We start from the raw sequence: 22,170 nt of genomic DNA on the forward strand, positions 1-22,170 counted from the left end.
GTTCCTAGGTGATCCAGTTTCACTTCTATTTAGCACTAATCCTTTCAAAGTGTGTACATACTTCATGTGGAATGTTTTCTTCATAATACTGTGGAAATGGCTGAGAAAGTACTTCCACTATAATACTTTATATCTTGCTCATTAAAATCTTTTGAATAAATTATTTTTTGGCTTGAAATTTTTCATGCCTTGTTTCATCCCATAGATGGTATCAAAAAATAAAGAAAACTTCACACAGCTATTTTTCTGATACCATGAACGGGTATGAAAAAGATAGACAGTAACAGGTACTCAGAGAGTGAATTACTGTTATTGATGATGATGATAACAATTCAATCTTATATTTGAATAGATTTTTATTGTCCTTCAAGTATTTTCACACTTATTATATAGACCAAGAGAAGACATTAGGGGTTGAGAGCTACACCATATCAACCAGATAGTTGAGAGCTGGGGTTCTTCCCCAGTGAAAGTCTTCTTCATATGTCTTTTAGAAACAAACAAAAAAAATAACTTAGCAATGGATTTTATATTTCTAACTCATAAAGATATACTTTTTTGTGTAGATGTGTATACATGTGTATGTATGTGAATATATGTAAATTTATGTATTTATGTGTGTACATATGTATATAGATAGATATCAGTGAGCACAACTAAGGATAGTAAAAGCAAATTAGTTGAGAAAAGTGATATTTAAGAGAGGAAGAACTTAAAAATTATACTTCTTAAATTTCATCCAGGATCTGAATTCTGCACCATTTTACTTGTCCACTCATTCAAAAATCAACACATGTACTTTGAGCCCACATCACAAGTCAGGCATGGTCCTAGACACTGAAGAGACGGCAGTAAATAATTGATGGAAGTTCTTTGCCTTTTTGAGCTTATCCTAGCAGAGGAAATGAACTGTAAATAAACAAGTATAGTATAGTATCTCATGTTGTGATAAGTGATATGAAGAAAAGTAAAGCAAAATAAATGGATGGAGTAATAGGATTGTTATAATTTTAGAAAAGATGGCACATCCTCTCTAATAAGTTGACATTTTCTCAAAGAGAGAATGAAAAAGTGAGCTAGCCACATGAATATCTAGAGGAAGAATATTCCAGGCAAAGGGCATTATGTGCAAAGGCCGTGAGGCAGGTGTGTCACTGGTATATTCACAGAAGAGCTGGAACAGAGTGAATGAGGAAGGCAAGCTCAATGAAGGGATCAGAAGTTTAATAATCATATGAACGTTATTCCTAGTGAGATGAGAAGCCATTGGGGTAGGGGTGGCTGAGGAAAGAAGTAATAAGATCTGACATATTTTAAAGGGCGTGGACAATAAATTATTGGGGGTTATTTTAGCATATAGCACAAAAGTCAAATACCAATGGCTTAAACACGTGACGGCATATTTTTCTATCACAAAAAGTACTTCAGAGGTGGGCAGCCCCAGGTGCCATGCTAGTATGACAACTCGGAAGGTGTGTAGCCCCAGGTGTCATGCTAGTACGACAGCGAAGTCCCGGGTTTCTTCCATTCTTCTGTTTCCTCATTCTTTTTTTTTTGGCCACACCAAGGGGCATATGGGTTCTTAGTTCCCGTGCCCTTGCAGTGGAATCATAGATTCTTAACTACTGGACCTCCAGGGAATTCCCTGTTTTCCCATTCTTAGCAAATCAACTCATGGTCCAAGGTGGCAGTTGAAAATGTAGCTATCACATTTACATTCCAGAAAGCAGGGAGGAGAAAGAAAGAGAGACAAATAGGGCATGCCTCCTACTACGCCAGCTCTACTTTAAGAAATGTCCTAGATGTCCTGCACCACTCTTCCTCTTACATATCACTGGCCAGCTCTTAGCCACAGGCTATGTCTACCTACAAAGGAGATGAGGAAATATAGCATTTTAGCTGGGTACACTGCTGCCCCAAATAAAAACTGGGGTTCTGCTACTAAAGAAGACCAAAAAATTAGAAACATGGGAACCAGTTAAGAAGTTGTTTGAAATGGTCCTGGCCAAAAGTTAGGTTGAATAGGACTAGGTTGGTGCTAATGGGACACATGTTGAAGATTCAGCCAGTTAGATTCACTGATGGATTGGTCATGGAATATAAGAAGAAGAAAGATATCTATGGTGCCACCAACATTTTTGGCCTGAGCCACTGGCTATTAAGTGAGATGGGGAAATGCCTCCCGTGTTGAATCTGTGTGTATATTGATGTCTACACGATCAAAACTTGTCTCAGGTACAAAGTACATGCTCTTCACCTCCTCTCCACTATCTAACTCTAATCTTACATCCTGGACACTCCGATTACTTCTGTCTACATTCTGGCTTACCTCCTACATCACATGTTTTAGAACTAGACATTTTACTCTTTTATATTTGCCCCCTAATTACTAATAATGCACATTATTCATGTTAAGTATTATTCTTCACTTCTTCTTGTGTCTCACACAGAGTTCCTGGGCCACTTAATAAGCATTCACAAGTCATCTGTTGAACCAAATTTCATCTATGTCCTTTCCCAGTTCTCATGCTTTCTAGAAGCTATGACCTATATCTCTGTGATTAAAATCTTACTTTCACTCTGGGCAACCCTGCTCCCTACCAACAACTCCTGTTTGTACAGAAACGGGTGTCCACCACTTATCCTCACAATCCTACCAATGGAGGGATCCTTCACATAACAGACTTTCCCTCTCCATGGGATGAGGGTTAGCCCTTCTAAACCTCGTCACTTATTCTAAACAATGAGAGTGAAGTACTGCCTGAACGAGGAACATTTAGGAATAACCACCACTGAAAGGTGACAGCTTGGGGAAAGTATCTGGGTTACTAGGATCTTGAAATCTCCAAGAGTGGAAGCCAGGTATCCACATACCTCTGCCTTTCCCTTGCCCTCTGTTCTCCTCTGATGCCTCTTCTCCATCTTCAGTCTCTGGCCCTATTGACAAACACCATTCCTTGCTGGAACATTTACCTGGAACTACTGGGATATCCAAAGACTCAGATGGGCTGAGTTTGAGGACTTTTAGCGGCGAAACTTCTCCCAAATGATATCAATATCAGGCAAAGACCATTGAGCGCCTGAAGGGCAACCCATCCTCCAACAGGATTTGACTCTTGTGGCGAGAATCCTGGTTAAAGGCCTGTAAAGAGCATCTTTTCTCTGAGCTGAGACTTGAAGATGGGGTCAATTCCATTTTTTGTTTTTACTTGAAGTAATTTTCCTTTGTCATTGCCAGTTCTTAGGTAGCTGCTAGCTGTCAGTAAGTCAGTACTCCCCATAGCCACTGGCTACACACACACACACCCACCACAAAGACAGGTCAGGAGCTCAAGCTCACAGACCTTTTTCCTAAAGGGTACTAATTAATTGATTTGCCTGAAATCTTCTCCTTGCTACCAGAGGGGGAAAAAAATAAGCTTGTGGGATAAAGAATGTAAAATTCCTAATAAGTCCACCTGTAAGAGACGGGTAGTAACACTCCATCATTTTATCCTCTGCAAAATATTTCATTCTCCCTCATATAGCCACAAGCTTACTTTAACAAGAACAAATGCTCCTGTAAATGTTAAATATATTTATAGTACAGAATGGTGTTTTAGTGCAGTTTTAAAGATCTCCATAACTAATCACATTTGCCAAGTAATTTTCATTTGCCAGTGAACAAGAGTCCCTTTGCTAACCATTCCTTATTATCTGTCACTGAAGTAGGCAATGATTTTTATTCTCATTTAACAGATAAGGAAACAAACTCACGAGGAGGTAGAAAAAACTGACTTAGTCACTTGGTAATGAGGGGGAGGAGTTAAAATTTGAATTCTCAGTCTCTCCCAAATTCCCAGACCCTAGAGCTATGTGGCCGGTTTTACAATATGGAAGCCTATTTATGTGACTTTCCACGGGACAAGGAAGTCAAAACCACAACAGGGTAAAAGCAGGAAGGCATTGCTTTCTTGGCAGGGAATTTCAAAGGCAGCAGCATTAACTGATTTCAGAGTCTTCTGCTATATTGTGAGTGCTGCCAGGGACATGCATGAATACAGAGGACTTGAATAAAGAAGCATATTCTTGGAGAACACTGTTCACCCTCTTGCGTTTGAAAAATTAAATAATCAAGCTCTGTGCTTTTAAGAGTCAAAAGAAAGGGCTTTCATTTGGAACCTTCTGACCACTTCTTCCTTTCATAGGGAAATCTCAATTTGGTCCGAGAATAAATTGTCAACCAAGTGCTGGAACTTATCCAAAAAGTTCCCCTTCCTTCTGCCGCTAAAATGATAAAATCATATATAATAATGCCGCCCCCATCTCCAAACTCCGCAAACCTTTCACGTGCAGGAAGTTGAGGATGCTGGTGTTGGTGTCCAACAGGAGCAGCTGGCCTTTCTCTACCGTGACGTTATCGCCCTCTTGTGGCAGTCGCTTGGGAAACCAGCTGTGAGCCCTGGACCACCTCCGGCAGAACTGAAAGGGAAAGTTGCCCTGGAAAACAGGTTTTGTTATTTTGTTTTGTTTTGTTTTCAAGCAGGACAGTCTGGGTGATCCATCAGAACAGAAACTCCTTAAACTCAAATTAATTGAAATATAATTGTAAACATCTCCATAAAATTAGTCACCCTCGTACAACTAACTCAAATAAGGGAGAATACGGAAGGGGCAAAGCCGTACTCAAAGTTCTTCTGTGTTCAGCCTCTGGAATTCTCCAACGATATGCTGGTAATACTTTCTTACCTTTTTGCCCAAGCACAGGCCGCCTTCTACCTAACAGATGGGGTCAATTCCATTTTTTATTTTTACAGACATGGACTGAGTCTTGGACAAAAAGTCATAAATAGCCAGGAATAGAGAGAATTAAAACATTCTGCTTGATGGGTGGCATTTTGCTTTACATAACTGGTACCATTTTTCACTGGCTCTACTGCCAAGTGTCCCTGTCTTATAGGAACATTCCTCTCTCCACGTATTCAGACCCATCCTCCCACCCTGCCTCTTTTGATATTACTGATGCCTTTCCCTCTCTGTGTTTGGCGCATCCATGCTGGCAAAGTTTGTGCACAGGAAAAATGCCAACTGACTACAGACGACAACGCGGAACCGTGAGGGGAGGAAGCGCCCTTCACCCCCCACAGTCTCCCTCTCAGAGCTTTTGGCTTCCTGTTAATTTACAGTCACATTGAACTCACGTGGTTTTCAAACCAAGGACGTGAAACTCACAGAAAGCAGTATCTGGCTCATGCAAGAGGCAGAGAACAGGTTTAAATGTTCTGTGCAGCTACGGAACTGTAATTCTGAAAAATGTAATGAAATCCTCTTGGACAAGGTGATTAGCTCAAGGTCATACAGATGACATGGGTATGCCTCTCCCCCAACACTTCTTCTTCCCACGCAGATTCCAACCTAATGCGAAGCCCCAGTTCCTATAAAACAACTGCCTAGAAGGTCCTCTTGTGAGATGTTTGAGGCAGATGGGAGAAGATCGTGAAGAAGGGGAGGCATGTTTATAATACCAATAACTGCACCTCCATGGAGAACAGTGCCCTGGAGTATTTCTGAGAGAGAAAATGGACAAATGTGCTGCCAGAAGTCGGTAGATTTTCCAGGTGTACTGACCACCAGCTCACTAGTCCTGAGTTATATACTAAACCCAATCACCAACAAGACTTGGGGATAAGGAAAAGCAGGATCTTTTCATTTTCTGCATCTACAAAGGAGAAATAAGTCAGTGACTCATCCCAATTTAAGAGATGGAAAGGCATCAGGCACAGTGATAAGCAGTCCCAGCACCACAGGAAAAAAAGAACGTGTGGTACCCAAGCATCATTGTGAGCTGTTTGAACCGTGACCACAGGATGACCATCCAAACACTCAAACAGTGGGAGAGAAGTTTAGCTCTCTACCTATTTCACACTGAAGCTAGGCATGGGGAGGTAAAATTACAGAAAGGGCTCCTCATACGACTAGACATTCTACCTTCCTATAATCCTTTAATTCACTCCTGCAGAATCCACAAAGAAAAAGGGGGGCCAATAGGAGGAAACTGGAGTGGAATAAAGTGGTGAGAAGATGGAAAAGACCAAACAATGGTGATGACAACTCCAGAGAAGGTGAACCAGATTAGCTGTAAGTCAGCCCTGAGTCACTAAGACAAGACATGTGAAAAAGCCTGGATTTCTAGAAGGTCAGAGATGGAAAGGACTCTAGAGATATCCTATCCCCTTATTTTAAAGATGATGTTTCAGACAGGGTTTCTCAGCCTAGAGCTGTTTTTTTTTTTTTTTTTTTTTTTTGCGGTACGTGGGCCTCTCACTGCTGTGGCCTCTCCCGTTGCGGAGCGCAGGCTCAGCGGCCATGGCTCACGGGCTCAGCCGCTCCGCGGCATGTGGGATCTTCCCAGACCGGGGCACGAACCCGTGTCCCCTGCATCGGCAGGCGGACTCTCAACCACTGCGCCACCAGGGAAGCCCTAGAGCTGTTTAAGGTGCAGATTCTCTCAATGCCACCAGGATGGAACCAAAAGCTCAGCAGGAAGGATCAATTAGGAGATTGGAATTAACAAATACACACTACTATATATATAAAACAAATAAACAACATGGACCTACTATATAGCACAGGGAACTATATTCAGTATCTTGTAAAAACCTATAATGGAAAAGAATCTGAAAAAGAATATATATATATATATATATATATCCAAATTACTTTGCTGTACACTTGAAACTAACACAACATAGTGAATCAACTATACTTCAATTTTTTAAAAAAACTCTCAGTAGGTGGGACCAGGGATCTGTCATTTTAATCATCTCCTTGATGGCACTTCTGCATCAAATTTTGAGGACCAATTCAAGGCAAGGGCTAGAGAAGAGGGAGATAGATCCAAAAAAGGAACTGAGAGGCTCCCTTCACACTAGCCCCTGAAGCTCAGGGAAGGCCAGCAAGGGTGTGTGGATGAGCCATGAGGAGGAGTGAAGAATTCAGCAGCTTCAGCAGCTTGACTTTTTCTGAGACGTAAGCCTTGTGTTCAGATCCAAACCCAGCTACAGAACTACACAAAAAACCTGGGCTCATGACCCTCACAATGGGAAGATCTGGAACAACTAGACGTTGATTAGGTAAAAGGAAGTCAGAAGAGGACCATTCCATGATGTCTTCCCGTAATTAACTTGAGAACTTTTCAAACCTCAAGGTTAGCACTGATACCTGTCATCTTAGCTCTGAGGGAACTTTAAAGACTTTCTCTCTGGCTCAGAAGCAGCTGTGTGTATCATTGGCTTCCTTCCCTGTGTTCTATCATCTTGGCCTGGCCGTAAAGCCTTTGAAAATTGCTATACTCAGGACCTTCAAGATGGCGGAGGAGTAAGATGTGGAGATCACCTTCCTTCCCACAAATACATCAAAAATACATCTACGTGTGGAACAACTCCTACAGAACACCTACAGAATGCTGGCAGAAGACCTCAGACTTCCCAAAAGGCAAGAAACTCCCCCACGTACCTGGGTAGGGCAAAAGAAAAAAGAAAAAACAGAGACAAAAGAATAGGGACGGGACCTGCACCAGTAGGAGGGAGGTGTGAAGGAGGAAAGGTTTCCACACACTAGAAGCCCCTTCATGGGCAGAGACTGTGGGTGGCGGAGGGGAGGAGCTTCAGAGCCACAGAGAAGAGCGCAGCAACAGGGTGCGGAGGGCAAAGCGGAGAGATTCCTGCACAGAGGATCGGTGCTGACAGGCACTCACCAGCCCGAGAGGCTTATCTGCTCACCCTCTGGGGCAGGTGGGGGCTGGGAGCTGAGGCTCGGGCTTCAGAGGTCAGATCCTGGGGAGAGGACTGGGGTTGGCTGCATGAACACAGCCTGAAGGGGGCTAGTGCTCCACAGCTAAATGGGAGGGATTCAGGGAAAAAGTCTAGAACTGCCTAAGAGGCAAGAGACCATTGTTTCTGGGTGCATGAGGAGAGGAGATTCAGAGCACCACCTAAACAGGCTCCAGAGATGGGCAGGAGCCATGGCTATCAGCGTGGACACCAGAGACGGGCATGAGACGCTAAGGCTGCTATTGCAGCCACCAAGAAGCCTGTGTGCAAGCACAGGTCACTCTCCACACCTCCCCTCCCGGGAGCCTGTGCAGCCTGCCACTGCCAGGGTCCCGTTATCCAGGGACAACTTCCCCGGGAGAACACACGGTGTGCCTCAGGCTGTTGCAACATCACGCTGGCCTCTGCCGCCGCGGGCTCGCCCCGCATTCCGTACCCCTACCTGCCGCTGGCCTGAGTGAGGCAGAGCCCCCTAATCATCCGCTCCTTTAACCCCCTCCTGTCTGGGTGAAGAAAAGATGCCAGAGGGCGACCTACATGCAGAGGCAGGGCCAAATCCAAAGCTGAACACCAGAAGTTGTGCAAACAAAGAAGAGAAAGGGAAATCTCTCCCAGAAGCTTCAGTAGCAGTGGATTAAATCTCCACAATCAACTTGATGTACCCTGCATCTGTGGAATACCTGCATAGACATGAATCATCCCAAAATTGAGGCAGTGGACTTTGGGAGCAACTGTAGATGTGGGGTTTGCTGTGTGCAACTGACTAGATTCTGATTTATATGTTTATCTTAGTTTAGTTTTTAGTGCTTGTTATCATTGGTGGACTTGTTTATTGGTTTGGTTGCTCTCTTTTTATTTTTATTACTTTTTTATTTTAATATATATTTTTTAATTTTTAATTTTAGTAACTTTATTTTATTATTCTTTCTTTCTTTTTTTTCTCCCTTTTCTTCTGAGCTGTGTGGCTAACAGGGTCTTGGTGCTCCAGTCAGGTGTCAGGCCTGGGACTCTGAGGAGGGAGAGCTGAGTTCAGGACACTGGTCCACCAGAGATCTCCCGGCCCCACGTAATATCAGTCAGTGAGAGCTCTCCCAGAGATCTCCAACTCAACACTAAGGCCCTGCTCCACTCAACAACCATCAAAATCCAGTGCTGGACACCCCATGCCAAACAACTAGCAAGACAAGAACACAACGCTACCCATTAGCACAGAGGCTGCCTAAAATCATACTAAGTTCACAGACACCCCAAAACACACCACCGGAAGCAGTCCTGCCCACCAGAAAGACAAGATCCAGTCTCATCCACCAGAACACAGGCACCAGTCCCCTCCACCAGGACACCTACACAATCCACTGAACCAACCTTACCCATTGGGGGCAGACACCAAAAACAATGGGAACTATGAACCTGCAGCCTGCGAAAAGGAGACCCCAAACACAGTAAGTTAAGCAAAATGAGAAGACAGAGAAATACGCAGCAGATGAAGGAGCAAGGTAAAAACCCACCAGACCAAACAACTGAAGAGGAAATAGGCAGTCTACCTGAAAAAGAATTCAGAGCAATGATAGTAATGATGATGCAAAATCGTGGAAATAGAATGGAAAAAATACAAGAAACATTTAACAGGGACCTAGAAGAAATAAAGAGCAAACAAACAATGATGAGCAACACAATAAATGAAATTAAAAATTCTCTAGAAGGAATCAACAGCAGAATAACTGAGGCAGAAGAACAGATAAGTGACCTGGAAGATAAAATAGTGGAAATAACTACCACAGAGCAGAATAAAGAAAAAGAATGAAAAGAATTGAGGACAGTCTCAGAGACCTCTGGGACAACATTAATCGCACCAACATTCAAATTATAGGGGTCCCAGAAGAAGAAGAGAAAAAGAAAGGGACTGAGAAAATCTTTGAAGAGATTATAGTTGAAAACTTCGCTAATATGGGAAAGGAAATATTCAATCAAGTCCAGCAAGTGCGGAGAGTCCCATACAGGATAAATCCAGGGAGAAACATGCCAAAACACATATTAATAAAACTATTAAAAATTAAATACAAAGAAAAAATATTAAAAGCAGCAAGGGAAAAACAACAAATAACATACAAGGAAACCCCCATAAGGTTAACAGCTGATCTTTCAGCAGAAACTCTGAAAGCCAGAAGAGAGTGGCAGGACATATTTACAGCAATGAAGGGAAAAACCTACAACCAAGATTCCTCTACACAGCAAGCATCTCATTCACGTTTGACGGAGAAATTAAAACCTTTACAGACAAGCAAAAGCTAAGAGAATTCAGCACCACCAAGCAGCTTTACAACAACTGCTAAGGAACTTCTCTAGGCAGAAAAAACAAGAGAAGGAAAAGACCTACAATAACAAACCCAAACAATTAAGAAAATGGTAATAGGAACATACATCTCAATAATTACCTTAAATGTAAATGGATTAAATGCTCCAACCAAAAGACATAGACTGGCTGAATGTATACAAAAACAAGACCCGTATAAATGTTGTCTACAAGAGACCCAGTTCAGACCTAGCAACACATATAGACTGAAAGTGACGGGACGGAAAAAGAAATTCCATGCAAATGGAAATAATGAGAAACCTGGAGGAGCAATTCTCATATCAGACAAAACAGACTTTAAAATAAAGACTATTACAAGAGACAAAGAAGGACACTACATAATGATCAAGGGATCAATCCAAGAAGGAGATATAACAATTGTAAATATTTACGCACCCAAATAGAAGCACCTCAATACATAAGGCAAATGCTAACAGCCATAAAAGGGGAAATTGACAGTAACACAATCATAGTAGGGGACTTTAACAACCCACTTTCACCAATGGACCCACCAAAAGGAAAATAAATAAGGAAACACAAGCTTTAAATGATACATTAAACAAGATGGACTTAATTGATATTTATAGGACAGTCCATCCAAAAACAACAGAATACACATTTTTCTCAAGTGCTCACAGAACATTCCTCAGATAGATCATACCTTGGGTCACAAATCAAGCCTTGGTAATTTAAGAAAATTGAATTCATATCAAACATCTTTTCTGACTACAACACTATGAGACTAGATATCAATTACAGGAAAATAACTGTAAAAAATACAAACCCATGGAGGCTAAACAATACGCTACTAAATAACAAAGAGATCACTGAGGAAATCAAAAAATACTGAGAAACAAATGACAATGAAAACAAGATGGTCCAAAACCTATGGGTTGCAGCAAAAGCAATTCTAAGAGGGAAGTTTATAGCAATATAATCCTACCTCAAGAAACAAGAAAAATCTCAAGCAACCTAACCTTACACCTAAAGCAATTAGAGAAAGAAGAACAAAAACACCCCAAAGTTAGCAGAAGGAAAGAAATAATAAAGATCAGATCAGAAATAAATGAACAAGAAATGAAGGAAATGATAGCAAAGACCAATAAAACTAAAAGCTGCTTCTTTGAGAACATAAACAAAATTCATAAACCATTAGCCAGACTCATCAAGAAAAAAAGAGAGAAGACTCAAATAAGTAGAATCAGAAATGAAAAAAGGGGGCTTCCCTGGTGGCGCAGTGGTTGAGAATCCGCCTGCTGATGCAGGGGACACGGGTTCGTGCCCCGGTCCGGGAAGATCCCACATACCGCGGAGCAGCTGGGCCCGTGAGCCATGGCCGCTGAGCCTGTGCATCCGGAGCCTGTGCTCCGCAACGGGAGAGGCCACAACAGTGAGAGGCCCACGTACCACAAAAAAAAAAAAAAAAAAAAAAAAAGAAATGAAAAAGGAGAAGTAACAACTGACACTGCAGAAATACAAAGGATCATGAGAGATTACTACAAGCAACTCTATGCCAATAAAATGGACAACCTGGAAGAAATGGACAAATTCTTGGAAAAGCACAACCTTCTGAGATTGAACCAGGAAGAAATAGAAAATATAAACAGACCAATCACAAGCACTAAAATTGAAAGTGTGATTAAAAATCTTCCAACAGGGCTTCCCTGGTGGCGCAGTGGTTGAGAGTCCGCCTGCCGATGCAGGGGACACGGGTTCGTGCCCCGGTCCAGGAAGATCCCACGTGCCGCGGAGCGGCTGGGCCCGTGAGCCATGGCCCCTGAGCCTGCGCGTCCGGAGCCTGTGCTCTGCAACGGGAGAGGCCACAACAGTGAGAGGCCCGCGTACCAAAAAAAAAAAAAAAAAATCTTCCAACAAACAAAAGCACAGGACCAGATGGCTTTACAGGTGAATTCTGTCAAACATTTAAAGAGCTAACACCCATCCTTCTCAAAATCGTCCAAAATGTAGCAGAGGAAGGAACACTCCCAGACTCATTCTACAAGGCCACCATCACCCTGATACCAAAACCAGACAAAGATGTCACACACAAAAGAGAAACCTACAGGCCAGTATCACTGATGAACAAAGATGTAAAAATTCTCAACAAAATACTAACAAACAGAATCCAGCAGAACATTCAAAGGATCATACACCATGATCAAGTGGGGTTTATCCAAGGAATGCAAGGATTCTTCAATATATGCAAATCAATCAATGTGATACACCATATTAACAAATTGAAGGAGAAAAATCATATGATAATCTCAATAGATGCAGAAAAAGCTTTCAACAAAATTCAACACCCATTTGTGTTAAAAAAAAAAAAACTCTCCAGAAAGTAGGCATAGAGGAAACTGACCTCAACATAATAAAGGCCATGTATGACAAACACACACCAACATTGTTCTCAATGGGGAAAACCTGAAACCATTTCCATTAAGATCAGGAACAATACAAGGTTGCCCTCTCTCACCACTGTTATTCAACATAGCTTTTGGAAGTTTTAGCCACAGCAATCAGAGAAGAAAAAGAAATAGAAGGAATCCAAATCAGAAAAGAAGTAAATCTGTCACTGTTTGCAGATGACATGATACAATACATAGAGAACCCTAAAGATCCCACCAGAAAACTACTAGAGCTAATCAATGAATTTCGTAAAGTAGCAGGATACAACATTAATGCACAGAAATCTCTTGCATTCCCATATACTTATGATGAAAAATCTGAAAGAGAAATTAAGAAAATCTTCCCATTAACCACTGCAACAAAAAGAATAAAATACTTAGGAATAAACCTACCTAAGGAGACAAAAGACCTGTATGCAGAAAACTATAAGACACTGATGAAAGAAATTAAAATGATACAAACAGATGGAGAGATATACCATGTTCTTGGATTGGAAGAATCAACATTGTGAAAATGACTATACTACCCAAAGCAATCTACAGTTTCAACGCAATCCCTGTCAAACTACCACTGGCATTTTTCACAGAACTAGAACAAAAAATTTCACAATTTGTATGGAAACACAAAAGACCCCAAATAGCCAAAGCAATCATGAGAAAGAAAAATGGAGCTGGAAGAATCAGGCTCCCTGACTTCAGACCATACTACAAAGCTACAGTAATCAAGACTGTATGGTACTGGAACAAAAACAGAAATATAGATCAATGGAACAGGATAGAAAGCCCAGAGATAAACCCACGCACATATGGTCACCTTATCTTTGATAAAGGAGGCAAGAATATACAATACAGAAATGACAGCCTGTTCAATAAGTGGTGCTGGGAAAACTGGGCAGCAACATGTAAAAGAAAGAAATTAGAACACTCCCTAACACCATACACAAAAATAAACTCAAAATGGATTAAATAATTAAATGTAAGGCCAGACACTACCAAACTCTTAGAGGAAAACATAGGCAGAACACTCTATGACATAAATCACAGAAAGATTCTTTTTGACCCACCTCCTAGAGAAATGGAAATAAAAATAAACAAATGGGACCTAATGAAACTTAAAAGCTTTTACACAGCAAAGGAAACCATAAACAAGACGAAAAGACAACCCTCATAATGGGAGAAAATATTTGCAAACAAAGTAACTGACAACGGATTAATCTCCAAAATATATAAGCAGCTCATGCAGCTCAATATCAAAAAAACACATAACCCAAACAAAAAATGGGCAGAAGACCTAAATAGACATTTCTCCAAAGAAGATACAAAGATTGCCAACAAACACATGAAAGGATGCTCGACATCACTAATCATTAGAGAAATGCAAATCAAAACTACAATGAGGTATTACCTCACACCAGTCAGAATGGCCATCATCAAAAAATCTACAAACAAGAAATGCTGGAGAGGGTGTGCAGAAAAGGGAACCCTCTTGCACTGCTGGTGGGAATGTAAATTGATACAGCCACTACGGAGAACAGTATGGAGGTTCCTTAAAAAACTAAAAATAGAACTACCATATGACCCAGCAATCCCATTACTGGGCATATACACTGAAGAAACCATAATTCAAAAAAAGTCATGTACCGCAATGTTCATTGAAGCACTATTTACAATAGCCAGGACATGGAAGCAACCTAAGTGTCCATCGACAGATGAGTGGATAAAGAAAATGTGACACATATATACAATGGAATATTACTCAGGAACGAAATTGGAGTTATTTGTAGTGAGGTGGATGGACCTAGAGTCTGTCATACAGAGTGAAGTAAGTCAGAAAGAGAAAAACAAATACCATATGCTAACACATATATATGGAATCTAAAAAAAAAAAAAAAAAAAAGGTCATGAAGAACCTAGTGGCAGGACAGGAATAAAGACGCAGATATAAAGAATGGACTTGAGGATGCGGGTAGGGGGCAGGGTAAACTTGGACGAAGTGAAAGAGTAGCATTGACATATATACAACACCAAATGTAAAATAGATAGCTAGTGGGAAGCAGAAGCATAGCACAGGGAGATCAGCTCAGTGCTTTTTGACCACCTAGAGTGGTGAGATAAAGGAGGGTGGGAGGGGGACGCAAGAGGGAGGGTAATGGGGATATATGTATACATAAAGCTGATTCACTTTGTTATATAGCATCAACTAACACAACAATGTAAAGCAATTATACTCCAATAAGGATGTTAAAAAAAAAAAATTGCTATACTTAGCCCCAACCCAGCAGGTGGGAAGGTCAAATATTGTTGTATCCTCTTTACAGCTGAGGAAACAAAGGCTCAAAGAGTTTAAAGGTTGTGTTAAAGGCTGTGGAAGTGAAGACAGCCTGGACCCAGCCAAGATGTTCCTACCTCGGGTCTTCCCACTCACATGGCCTCTCTTGGGATGCTCTCGGCCAAAATATCTGCAAGGTACACTCCCTTACTTCATTCAGGTCTCTGCTCAAACACTTCCTTCTCTGTCTCCTTATTAAAATGCTATGTCCCATCACTCCTTCACCCTAATACTGCTTCATCCTTGTATTAGACCATATCATTCCTCGTGTATTTATCATCCATTGAGCTTATTACTCAAATGAAAAACAGGGACTTTGTTTTGGTCATTGCTATATCCCCAACCCCCTAAAAAGTGTCTGACACATAGTTCAGTGGAAAATAAAAATTGATGAAATGATTTCTTAAGTGAATCATCCACCTGCAAATTCCACACGCATTTATAGATATCACACATACACATAAGCATACATGTCTTCTTGATATAATAGGTGAGCAAATAAGTGATAAGGCCTAAAATTACTTTAAAATGTTATGTTCCCTAGGTCTCTTGATCCATTGAGTTTGGCCCACATCCTTTCCCACTCCTTTCTGTATTTTCAAACTCTATGTAAACTTAAAACCAAACAAGGGTAAATGTATCAAAATTAAAACCAGAGACTCAGATTCAATCTCCCTATGAAATCTTCCACTGATTTTTTCTTTCACCTTAAGTCTCTCTGTTGAATGTGGTACTTTTCAAGTGGTTGTCAATGTTAAGCATTAAATTTTGGAAGATCTAATCTTCCCTTTGCCCAAAGCTTTTCCTTATCATGATAAAGGTGTCTTGAAATTATAAAAAATGTATCAATGATTCATGCCTATTACAAAACAGTGACTAAATACTAAAAGTAAAAATTCCTAAACTTTTAGCAAAATCTTTTCCTAAAAAATTAATGCATCCTCAACTGTCCGACAGCACCTAGGGAAGTAGAAGATTCAGATAGCTCCATGATTTCAAGTTGTCAGTCAGGGAATTCATGGTTACATGTGTGCTGCCATAAGAATTGTAGCTCTACATTTTCATAGTTGACACAATGGTGGTATAATTCTATTCCACAGGCCTCCTGAGCAATAACCCCATGAGACAGAGGAGGAGGCCCACTTTCCAACATCTTTATCCTTCAGTTCCTTCAATTTGATCCAATCAAGCCAAAAAGAATGCTGACGGCATCACTAAAAAGACTTCTTGTCCGTATATTAGAAAGCCTCTCAGTTGATACCAAGGTAATGTTTTGGTGCAAGCCATGCTCTGCATCACCAACCCAGCTCCCCGGTCAACGCAAGTTTCACTTTCACCAAATAACAGGTCTTTCCACCACAGTCCCGAAGGTGTTCAGCCTTTAGCTCTAGTTTTCTTCTTCAAGATAAACAAATCACTCATTCCCATTCTGCAGATGAAGAAAATCATCTCCCTATGGGCATATGGGGGTGGAGTAAAAACAGACTTGGGAACTAACCAGAACATGCCCTCATTTTTACCTTAGAACATACAGCCCCAAATAAACCAAAACAGAAACCAAAAAACAAAACAGAACACAAGCAAAAACTTTCCTGGCTCAGCGAGAAGCTTATGCAATTTGTTTTCTTCTTATAGCTTGTCAGCACTTCTCTGAACTTCAGGAATGTGCAGTGTCTGCAAATCTTACGTGTCACCTTAAATGTACTTGCAGTACCACCAGAGTTATCTTGAAAGACAGCATTGGTCAGCAAGGTGGAACACCAGGCAAAGCAAAGACCTATTTGCAAGCATCTGTGTTAAGCCAGGGCTGTGGAGAAGGTAGAGTGTAGGGATCTTTCTAGTCACAGTGCCTCCTAGATGACAAAGACAAGGAGGAACTATTTTGACACCTCCCCAGAATGCCTGCTTCAGCAAACAAGCCCTGGAAATAGGAAAAGACAGGTCCCTGTCACCAACGCTCTCTCCACCCTTTACACTGCTGTTTTCTCCAAAGAACATATCATCACTGAAACACTGTGTATTGTTTATAGTCAGTCAAGTCCCAGTGGAATGTAAGCTTCATGAGAGTTTCTTGGTTTTCTGCTGTATCCCAGTACCTACAACAACGCCTGGCCACATGGTCGGTACCCTCAAAAATGTGTTTGAATGAAAGGTCAACTCTTATGTGGGCTCATAATCACTATGCCATAATTAAAAGTGTTGTTTTAATAACTAAAATAATTTGATATGACACTGTAATTGTTTTTACTTTTTTCAGTGCTCTTTTACATAGAAATGTTTTTAATTCTTATGAAACCAAATGTATGGATCTTTTTTTTTTGTAACATCCTCCATTCTTTTGCACATAAGACTCCCTTCTTTCATTCTGACACAAATAGCACTTATATGTTCTTCTTGATTTGTAGGGTTTTATATTCGCATGTTAATCCTCAACTAATTTAGAATTTATGTTGGTGGGAAGTTTTCCATTTTTCCTTATTTTTTATCTTTGCTTCGTTCCCCCCCACCCCAAATATAATGAAATGTCTTCACACCATTTATTAAACAATAGAGTCTTGGCTATTTTCATAATTGTATTATAATGTTGGGTGATATTTAGCATGTTGGCCAGTTAAAATCCTAAACCTTTCTTGTATGAGCTAGTGCAAAGGTATTTCTTTTAGATACAGGTAATTTCATCCTTGTTCTTAAGGTGCTCATGTTATCCCTGAAAAAAAGACAAATAGCCAGGTAATTAATATAAAGTGTGATTAATTCAATAATTAAAGGCATAAGCAAGGTACTATGTGAGTTCAGAAAATTAGATGGCTAACTCTGGTAGACACCACCCTACAGATGAAAGCCTGTGCATTAATTACTTTTCTTTTTTTCAATCTGGACACTACACATGAATTAACACAGGCTGAGATTATTGCAGCTGATTATGAAACCCAAAAATGCTCATTGTAGGAAAAGTCAACCATCTACAAATCCAGGATTACGAATAGAGCCCCTGACCTCTAATCCAATAACTCCTTAGGGAACAAAAAGGAAATTAAATTAGTTTGGCATAATTTGTTCTTACCGGGCTCATGCTGGCTCTAGGTGATCACTTTCTTTTCTCGGTGCCTATAAACCCTTCACGATGATGAGATAACATGAGAAAGTCCCCCTCTGCTGCCCAGAACATTGACTACTCAAGGAAATGTCAGTAACGCCTCCTGCCAGCCACACCGGCCCAATTCACATTTATGCTTTGTCCCTGTTAGAAAACCGGGCAGTTTACTAGCTTCTCTCTCCCTTCTGTGCACATCCTATACGCCATGATTCCTCTAAGAATATTGATGTTAGCTCAGTGCTTCATCCATGTAAGTTATTTTAGCACTCTTGAGCTTCAGGAACTAGTACAGTCTGCAAACAGAACAAATTTACAGAAACTTTCCTCATCTTCTCTTCTGTTCAAAGCTTCAAATCTCCTCAAATAATGTCTCTCCTGAATTATAAGCCTGAAGATCATTCCACGACCCAGCGCCTCCAATGTCCCAGGCACAGTGCTAGACATTTGACTTCTGGTATCACTAATCCTCACAACTGAAAAACCTATGCATTACCCTCTCTACTTTAAATTTTTTTAATGCGAAATTTTAAAATTTACGCATAATGACTAACATTTTTGAGTGCACTTAACAGTATAATACATATATACATTATACTTATGTAATACATATGTACATACATATATACATTATCTATATATGTATAACTGAATCACTTTGCTGTGCAGCATAAATTAACACCACATTGTAAATCAACTATACCTCAATAAAATTTGTAAAAAACAGGTATTTTCTCAGTCATCACAGACACTTTTCAGCCTCCTTGCCTGGAACTATGGAGCAGATGGCTCTCTGGATTCAACAAATATTTATTCAGCACAAAATAAAACAAATCCCTGATCTCAGGGAGCTTATATCTAAGGGAGATAAAGTTAAATAAATTTAAAAAAAAATGTGCTCTGAAAAGAAAAAGCAGGGGGAAGTGGAACAGAAGTGTCAGAGTGGGAGGAGCTGTTTCATACGGAGTGATCAGGGACCAGCCCCTCCTATAAAGGACCGGAGCAGAGGTGGATGAAGTGTGAGCCAGAGGTGCTCTGAGAAATGAGATGTGTGAAATGCTGCAGGCTCAGCAAGGAGCCCAGAGAGGGCAGCTGGGCCCAGAGGCAGGAAGGCTGCACAGTTCTTCAGTCTTCCTGCTGAAGCAGCAGGACATTCATTGATGTTTCTCACTGCCTGAAGACTTCAAGTTCTCCACATGTCATAGAGAAAAGGATCAAGTAAAATATTCAGTAGTCTATAACAGGGTCAGCAAACTGCAGCCGAAATCTGACCCACCCATTGTATTGATAAATAAAGTTTTATTGGAACATCCATTTGACCATTCACTTACATATTGTTTTTGTTTGGTTTGGTTTTTTTTGCGGTACGCGGGCCTCTCACTGTTGTGGCCTCTGCCGTTGCGGAGCACAGGCTCTGGACGTGCAGGCTCAGCAGCCATGGCTCACGGGCCTAGCCGCTCCGCGGCATGTGGGACCCTCCTGGACCAGGGCACAAACCAGTGTCCCCTGCATCAGCAGGCGGACTCTCAACCACTGTGCCACCAGGGAAGTCCTGAAGCATTTTTATATTTGTATCACAGCGCTGAGAACAGTGCCTGATATCTAGAAAGTACTTGGTATACACACTTGTTGAATGGATGGCTGGATGAAAGAAGAAAAGATTTTAAAAATGGATGGATCAAGGGGTAGATTTACCCAAAGGTACTAGATACCCACTGAAATTTGAATGTCCTTGAAATAGGGACAGGAAGCTATCCTGCCAACAAAGATGTTCTCAGACTTTCTTTTTTTTGTGGTATGCGGGTCTCTCACTGTTTCGGCCTCTCCCATTGTGGAGCACAGGCTCCGTGGCCATGGCTCACAGGCCAAGCCGCTCCACGGCATGTGGGATCTTCCCAGACCGGGGCACGAACCAGTGTCCCCTGCATTGGCAGGCGGACTCCCAACCACTGCGCCACCAGGGAAGCCCCACTTACATATTGTTGAAGGCTTCTTTCCATTTGTGACAGAGACTCTATGGTCCACCAAAGCTAAAATATCCTACCTGGCTCTTTATAGAAAAAATCTGCTTACTCCTGGTATATAATAATTTATACAATCAGTATAAGAGTAAGAATTGATATTATCCAAGTACCTATTATATGCTTAGTACACTACATCTAGATTCCATCAATACTGAAATATATTCAAAATAGAACTTTCTACGATTAATAATAAATAATTATAATACAACTACCTAAGAGTCTGTGGACTGGCAAGCCAAAGGGTATATACTGAAATACTGAAAACTGGTTCAATTCTCCTCATTTTCCAGTGAGCAATAAGCCAGGTCTCTGAAGGCTACATAAAGGCAAGTGGAAGTGAGGGTGCATGTGTGTGTGTGTGTGTGTGTGTGTGTGTGTGTCACCCGGGCGTGCACATATACAGTCAAATCGGAAAACTGACATATACACGCTAGCCTTTTCTGCAGAGCTGACACACTGCCATTTAACCAGCAAGCGCAGAGCACGTTTTTCTGTTCCCAGTCACTACTAAGAGACAAGGTTAACATTTTAAGTGATGGACTACAGCGTGTTATTTCCCCATGCAATGGACCCGTGACTGCACCGCCTTAGAAAACACTTAATTTCAGTGATTGAATACACAGGAGCTCACTCTCCCTGCTATGAACCTTTGACAGCTCCTCAGTTTCATGTACCAGGGGAACCTTTTTTTTTTCCTCCTTTTCTTTTTCCCTCCCCTTTATACCTGAAGGGAAGCAAAATGAATATGTGGTGGCAGAGAGAAAAAGAGGAAGCCTAGAGAATGAAAACTGGTTTGTAAGCATCAGTGTACTTTACAAAAGCCATATTCACTGCCATCTGCTCTAATTACTTTTAATGTTTGGGCTACCATCTTCATACAGTAGAAATAATGATCTCCTCAAGGGCAAAAAAAATTTTTTTTTTACAGAAACAAACAAAAGTTGATTGCATTTAGCTCCCAGGCTAAAGAAGCATCAAGCTACTTTGTAGTGAACAATCAATTAGGAAAGTGGATAGGTCTCCAATGAACACAAACAAATTGGGTCTTCTTCATGGTTCCCTCCTCCTTCCTCCTTTTCCCACCTCTTTGGAGGAATCATGCCCACAGCTCACAAAGGGCAAGGAGATGTCCAGCCACATTTCTAGGTCTGAGGTTACACCACACCAATTCCTTACATTTGGATCAGAATCAAAGCCAAGTCTTCTCCCCATCTTTGTGCTGGCATTAGACATGTCCAGTTTCGAGAAACACTGAATATAGAGATAGGTATTCTACCAAGAGTACAAATCCTCTCTCCTGGGGTAAGTTCCTCAGAGGCCACCACAGACCTGAACCCCTCATTGGAAGCTAGAACTAACAGCCTCATTAAAGCCTTCAGGAATGGAAATGATCCAGAATGGGTCCCTTTCTTGGCACTCCAGGAGAACTCAAGACTCAGCAAAATATGTGGGGTTCAGAAAAACATGGAACAGGTGACTGCAATGCCAGCAGAACCCTGACTTTCACAAAGGCTATCTACAGATCTTCTCAAATCCCCCAATTCAAGCATACTACCTGTATTAAGAATTCTGAGATGCCCTCCAGGATTCCTGCCCCCTGGTGTATATGTCCTGGATACTCCCCTCCCCTGTAGTACAAACAGAGCTGCTGAATATGATGGGATCTCACTCCCATAATTAGGTTACATCACATGGCTATGGTGAAGGAATTTTGCAGGTATAATTAAGTTCAGAAATCAGTTGACTTTGGGTTAATCAAAAGGGGGATAGACATCTCTAGTTTAGGTGAGCTCTTAAAAGAGAGATTCCTCCACTGACCTTGAAGGAGCAAACTGCCATGTTATGGAGAGGACCCAAGAGCAGCCTCTAAGACCCAAAATGGTCCCTGGCCAACAGCCAACAAGAAAATGAGGTCCTCATCCTACAGCTGACGGAAATTGACTTCGGCCAACAACTTGAATGAGACTGGAGGAAGACCCTGAGCTCCGGATGAGGATGTAGCGAGGCTGACACCTTAACTTCAGCCTTCTGGGATGTTGAACAGAGACCCCAGCTACTCTGTGCCCAGACGTCTCCTGCAGAACCTTGGAGATAATAAATGGGCATTGTCCTAAGTTGCTAGGCTGGTGCTGCCGGACAGAAGGCCGGATGGTT

At 41.3% G+C, this 22,170-nt stretch overlaps 1 protein-coding gene across 1 annotated transcript in view; it reads right to left on the minus strand.

The window, feature by feature from the left end:
* The window catches only part of PKHD1 (PKHD1 ciliary IPT domain containing fibrocystin/polyductin), a 420,109-nt gene that overhangs the window by 279,673 nt on the left and 118,266 nt on the right, over nucleotides 1-22,170 (minus strand). The window contains exon 35 of the mRNA XM_059075914.1: nucleotides 4,323-4,479. Within this exon, the coding sequence (XP_058931897.1) occupies nucleotides 4,323-4,479 (157 nt within the window). The remainder of the gene's footprint in view (nucleotides 1-4,322; nucleotides 4,480-22,170) is intronic.

The sequence above is a fragment of the Kogia breviceps genome, chromosome 10 (genome assembly GCF_026419965.1).
Source record: "Kogia breviceps isolate mKogBre1 chromosome 10, mKogBre1 haplotype 1, whole genome shotgun sequence".
Lineage (NCBI taxonomy): Eukaryota > Metazoa > Chordata > Mammalia > Artiodactyla > Physeteridae > Kogia > Kogia breviceps.